The sequence below is a fragment of the Monoraphidium neglectum genome (genome assembly GCF_000611645.1).
Source record: "Monoraphidium neglectum strain SAG 48.87 unplaced genomic scaffold scaffold03648, whole genome shotgun sequence".
In the NCBI taxonomy this organism is placed as follows: domain Eukaryota; kingdom Viridiplantae; phylum Chlorophyta; class Chlorophyceae; order Sphaeropleales; family Selenastraceae; genus Monoraphidium; species Monoraphidium neglectum.
The window spans coordinates 1-5912 of NW_014009981.1; the positions used below are offsets into that span (position 1 = coordinate 1).

Here is a 5912-nt window from a genome sequence, read left to right on the forward strand (position 1 = left end):
CAGCGGCAGCGGCAGCGGCACCAGCGGCGGCGACAAAGGGGTAGAGAGGGCGCTTGCACCTGCTGCGTCGAGCGTGCGTTGAGATGACGAGACAGCCGTGTATGAAGTGCGGCCCCTGACTAAGTCCTGCTACTGTTGTAATCTGACCGCATCGGCTGATCGGCGAACAGGCTGCACAGTGGTGACCACTTGAGTGGCAGTGGCAGTTGCCTGCTCGTGCTGTGCGCTTTGGTCGACGACTGTGGCATGTCAACGCACGCCGGGCAAGGCAGTAGAGCACGAGAATGCCAGGGCATTGCAATTATTGTTTTTTCATAGCCGTCTGTTCCTCGGAACCGCGCGTGTGCTCTCCGAAATAATAGTTTTCGAGTCGCGATCTGGCGGTGCAAGCATGGCTCCTGCGGGTGCTTCGCACATCAATGCTACCATGGCAGTGCTCTGTGCAGCCGGTGCGGTGCGGGCAGCAGTGCTTGAAGGCGTGTTGATTCCAGACAGCGCCCCGCCACAGCACGCACGCCTGCGGCGCAGCCCACCTTTGCCGCGTGTCCTATCCCGCAACTTTTCCGGAACCGCGATCCACCAGGGGGCATCATGGGTGCTGTGAAGAAGGGGTCCAAGGCATCTGTAGGTTTTATCCGGTGCCTGTTTGGCACCCCCGGGCAAGGCCGTCGTGCCGCAACGGGCTTGTGGCAGCGCATGCATCAAGCCCATGTGCCTCGGGCGGCACTGCGAAGCATCAATGCAGCAGCTGCTGCAGAGTGCAGAAGCATCACTGCAGGGCAGCATTGCTGCCTTGCGACAATCGCGCCGCAGCAGAGGCCGGGCCTGCGCAAACCGCCGCCGCCGCCGCCGCGACGTCCGCCCCCGGCTCCTTCCCGCGCAGCTAGTAGCGGGGCTGGCGTTCGGCGGGCTCTATGGCACCAGGTGAAAGCGAGCACGCCCTGATTGCGCCCCAGCGTGCCTTCCGCCCTCGCTTGCCGCCCCAAGAACCCGTCCTCAGCGCGTCGTGTGGCCGCTCGTCCCCGCCGCACCCCTTCTCCCATTTTCGGCTCGGCAGCGTCTACCTCATTAACAACGGCCGCGCCGACACGGGATTCGCCCTCGGATTTGCCTCTTCAATGGTCCTGGTAGGCCGCTGGGTCGCTGCGTGGAGGGAGCCGCGCATGTGGAGCTGCTGCTTGGCCCGTCTGGCAAACCTGCTCCTGAGAGTGTGCAACATTACTCGTCAACAACCGCGCCCTCCGACCTCAAACGCAAACCAGACGGGTTCTATGGGGCAGCGCTTCCTTGTAACGAGAAAATTCATGCCTGCGGGGCTGATGGCCGCGGCAGGTAACGGGGCCAGGGGGCGCGGGGCGCAAAGGAACAATTTACCTGATGAGGGACCCAGCATGCTGCGCTTGCATTCATTGTTGTCTCGTATGTGTTACACAAGCACACGTATTGCCGTGCCAGGGTCTGAAATTCGAGCGCTACCCTGCGGCGTGTGCGCAGGGGTCGTGGCTACGGTGCACAATGTTATCAAGGTAAGCCCTGGGAGGCTGTGCGAGCGCACTCGAGGGCTCCTGCGTGGCGGTGTTGGCGAGGGGCGTGGCGCGTGCATGAAGTGCGCACTCCCACTCTGCGTGCTCGCCTGCGCCGCCAGCCTCCCGCACATGTCCTCCTGCCTGGCGCGCGCCCCCGATTGACCCCCCCAACCCCAACGCTCCCCGCGTTTGCCTATCTCCTGGGCTGCGGCTGACGCTTGCAGTACAACGAATGGGTGTCGAGTTGATGGGGCCCCTTGTAACATATCTATGCCTGTTCGCTTGGGTCGCGCGGCGGGCTTGCTTCCTTCTACCAAAGCGGCAGCGGCCTCTCCGCGGATGCATGGCATAATTCAGCGTTGGCGTCGGTGTGTCATGCCCAGCCCATCGCCCCAATGATTGACTCCACGTCGTTTGGATCGAGGTGCGCGTGCAACAACGCAGCATCGAGTTTAGATAAACTCCGTCGTAGCATGCATGCAAGTTTAAGTGATTGCATCCACGTGTGTCGATTGGCGCGGAACCGGCAACGGGTTGACTGCGTTCATGAGATGCCGCACATGTGTGGTCAACTCCTTCGCCTTCTGCATTGGCCCTCCCTGACTGAGCTGCTCCATTGCCTGCCTAGCCATGCCGTAGGAGTGCGTTTTTCTCCAGTGAAATAGCCACCACAGCTCCTAGAATGGTTCAGGATGGCCTCAACGCGGCCACAAGCGGATGATCTCGGCCAACGCGCTGTCCTGTGTATTCGTGTCGCATGAGCGGATTTAAGGCTGACGATTGCGATGGACTCCTTGGCGAGCTCTGCGCGGGTCCATCACCTCCAGGCAGCGACGTCAAGGTGGGTCTGAGGACGCTGAATCACGCCGCGAATCAGATGAATACGTAGTTGCTATTGATCACGTGCAGCAGGCAGCCTATGGGGCAAGCGCGGAGTAGTTCAACCTGGTGACCCTGGCTTGCAAGCAGGGCGGGCTGGGGATGGGACTGCGCGCGGACGGATGCTCAGAAAGAATGCATCACAATCATAGAATTTGGGGCCGACGCCTGAGGAGCTGGATGGCAGGCACCTGTTGGTCAGCGCCAGAACAACGCCCTTCCCGTAGGCCCGAGCAGGGCCTAAGCTGCATTCCCATCACATTCAGATGCCAACAGCATCACTTACAGCTCGTTCGGTCTGCAATGTGCTCGATAGGGGGTCCAGAGGCATGTTTTAGTGGAAGCGACCGCCTCGGCGGCGTCGGGCGTCCCGATCGACTGCCGGCCGCGCATGCAGGTGAGCATTGTGGCGTCTGCTGTACAAAGGGTACCTAGCACTTGCGCAATCACCCAACCACACGGATCGGTCCCGGTGACTGAAGCTCTGACGGGAGGGGGGTTCAGACGGGGACGTGGCGCCGCCGAGGACGGGAAACGGCCAGCCTCGGGGCCACGGCACAGGACGCCCCAGGCGAGCGCGCAGTCTACGTGCAATCCCGCAGCATGGCGCACTGCACGTCGCGCCGACGCTCCACCCGCTGCGGCGCGCAGGGACGTGGTGGGCGGCACGAGGCGGCCGCGCTGGGCGGCGTGCAGCTCGGGCAGCCCGGGGCGCTCTGGGCTGGGTCGGCACCCGATGGAGCGTCTCACGACAGCTGCAGCCCTGCTGACGGCCCCCAGGATCCAGCCGCAAAGCAGCAGCAGGGCCCGCCCACGCCCGGCCCGGCGGCGCGAGTGCCGCTGGCGGCGTCTGCCAGCACCGACCTTGGTGCGGGCGGCGGCGAAAAGGCGGACTGGCAGCGGCAGCAGCAGCAGCAGCAGCAGCAGCAGCAGCATGCGCCCGCGGCGCTGTGCAGCAGTGACGACCCGATCGTCGACATTGCCATCCGCCCGGGCGCACCGGTCCAGGGGCGCCTCTCCAGCTTCCAGGGCTGCGATTTCGGCCCTCTTCCCGGCTCCCTCGGCGCGCACGATGGCAGGGTTGGCAGCGGCGCCGGCTTGAGTGGAGGCGGCCTGCCGGGGGGTTCCCTGCCACTGCCGCTGCCGTCATCCGTGGGGCCCGCTGGCGCGGCGCTTCAGGCGATGCAGCTGCCTCCTGGGCTGTTTATGGGCAGCAGCATCCTGCCGCCTGCTGGGGTGTTTGACCCTTCCATCAACCCTGCCGCATCAGCCAAAGCGCAGCAGCTGCAGCTGCACGCCCTGCAGATGCAGGCAGCACTCCTGCAGCAGCAGCAGCAGCAGCAGCAGCAGCAGCAGCAGCAGCAGCAGCAGCAGCAGCAGCAGCAGCAGCAGCAGCAGCAGCAGCAGCAGCAGCAGCAGCAGAAGCAGCAGCAGCAGCAACAGCAGCAGCAGTGGCTGCAACAGGGAGTGCTGCTGCTGCAGGGGCAGAGCCAGCTTAGTGGTAGTCCGCAGGCAGCGAACCTGCCGCACACCTCGTTGCAGCAGCAGCAACAGCCGCAGCACCACCACCACCACCACCAGCAGCAGCAGACGCAACAGCAATCGCAGCAGCAGCAGCAGCAGCAGCAGCAGCAGCAGCAGCAGCAGCATCAGCAGCGGCGGCAGCGGCAGCAGCAGCAGCAGCAACAGTTGAGCAGGGACCATCAGGCAGGCGCGGCGCAGCAGGGGGGCCAACAAACCATGGCTTGGCTGTCTGGCACCTCACCTGCCGCCCCTGCCAACCCTTCGGCGCTGTCCCCCCCGAGCTCGCACGCCGACGGCGCGCCCAGCGCCGCCGCAGCCTCGCCGCCAGCGGCGGCACCAACGCCGCCGCCGCACCACCAGCAGCAGGCGGCCCCGCTGCAAGTGCCGCCGGGGCTGGCGCGGGGGCTGCGGCGCGCGCTGTCGCTGACCAGCCCGGGGAGCCTCCTGGACCTCGCGTCTGCCGCGTCGGTCAGCAGCAGCAGCCACGGCCACCTGCCGTCCCTTCCCTCAGGTGCGGCCACAAACGCCGCGGCCGCCGGCCGTTCACATGCCACAGCCGCGCCAATCGACCGCACGCGAGGGAGCGAATCCTGGTGTTTGCTCGAGCGACCTCCTGTCAGCAGCGTTCCTCCGCGTACCCCACATGCCCCCCATGGCGGCCGCTCTCCGACCTCCGCCGGGCCCTGTCCCACTTGCGCCCCGCCTCCTCCATTCCAGACGCCTCTCTGTCGGACTTGGACGCCCTGCGCTTGTCCTCGGCCTCGTTTGCGGCGGCCCTGGCGGAGGCCGAGGCGATCCACGCCCGCGTCTCCGCCGCCGCCGCCGCTCCCAACGCCGCGGCGCCGTCCGCGGCCGCGGCAGCCCCCGCCGGCGCCGAGGGCGCAGCAGGGGCGGAGCCGCCGGCCGGGCCCCCAGACAGGGTGGCGGACGCGGGCAAGTTGGGCAGCCGAGACGGCGACGACGGCGATGACGTTGGGATGACGTCATCATGCCAGCCGGCGGAGGATGACTACGACCCCATGGAGCTGACTAAGGTCAAGACGCGACACCTTTGGCTGGGCAACCTGAACTCGCGGCTCCCGCGCAGCGCGCTGCGTCAGGTGCGCGCCTCGCGTCGGGGGCGCACCCCGTACGCGCGCTGCCTGAGTCCGAGCCGCGCGCCCCTCCGCGCGACCGGCCCACGGCCGACGGTCTCGCAGCCGCCGTGACGGCGCCTGGCCGGCGCCGGTTCGGCAGGCGCTCCACCCCACCCTGCACACCTCTGTGCCACGCACCGACATGTCGCCGCAATCATGGTCACTCCCAGGTGTTTGAAGTGCACGGGGCCGTCGAGGACGTCGTCACCTTCCCCGGCCGCATGTGAGCCCAATGCCGCGCAGCCCCCCCGTACTCGGCCCCCGCGCCTTCCACCCCTAAATGCGCGCCTCGCCAGGGCGCCCAGCCACCTGGCCGCCCTGTAACCCACACGGGCGACTGCCGTGCGCGCGGCCGGCGACGCGGCTGCAGGGCGCCCCCCGCGCCGCCCGCCGGACGGACGGCCGGACTGCCCCGCCCGCCCGCGGCGCACGGCCGCGCGCCCGCCTCGTCCGGCGCCGCCCCCGCGACTGGACACCCTAGCGAGCCCTCACCGACTGAATGGTCCCCCCAACGACGCGCACCCGCCCGCTCCCAAAACTTTGAAGGTACGCTTTCGTCAACTTCAGGGACCCCGACGACGCGGCGCGCGCTGTTGAGGCGCTGCACAATACAGAGGCGCCCAGCATCACAGGCACTAGGAAGCTCGCCGTGAAGTTCCGCCCCAGCCGCAAGGCCATGGGAAAGGTGGCAGAGGCGATGGTGCCGGGGCTGGTCGACCCCTCGGCTGCCGCCGCCGCGGGCGCTGTGGGCGCGGGCAGCGGGGCGGGCGCGGGCGCGGCGAGCAGCGCGGGCAGCGTCAGCAGCGGCGGCGGCGGCGCGGGGGGCGGCCTGCGGCGGCTGGAGAGC

General features: G+C 67.6%; 1 protein-coding gene across 1 annotated transcript; it reads left to right on the plus strand.

Annotated features, from left to right (window-relative positions):
- Positions 1-3008: 3008 nt before the first annotated feature.
- Positions 3009-5292, plus strand: MNEG_13138 (hypothetical protein; the record flags this gene model as incomplete). The annotated part of the gene is made up of 3 exons (XM_014038390.1): positions 3009-4440; positions 4647-5029; positions 5236-5292. The coding sequence occupies 3 exons, from the start codon at positions 3009-3011 to the stop codon at positions 5290-5292; spliced, it is 1872 nt and encodes a 623-aa protein (XP_013893844.1).
- Between the last annotated feature and the right edge of the window lie 620 nt (positions 5293-5912).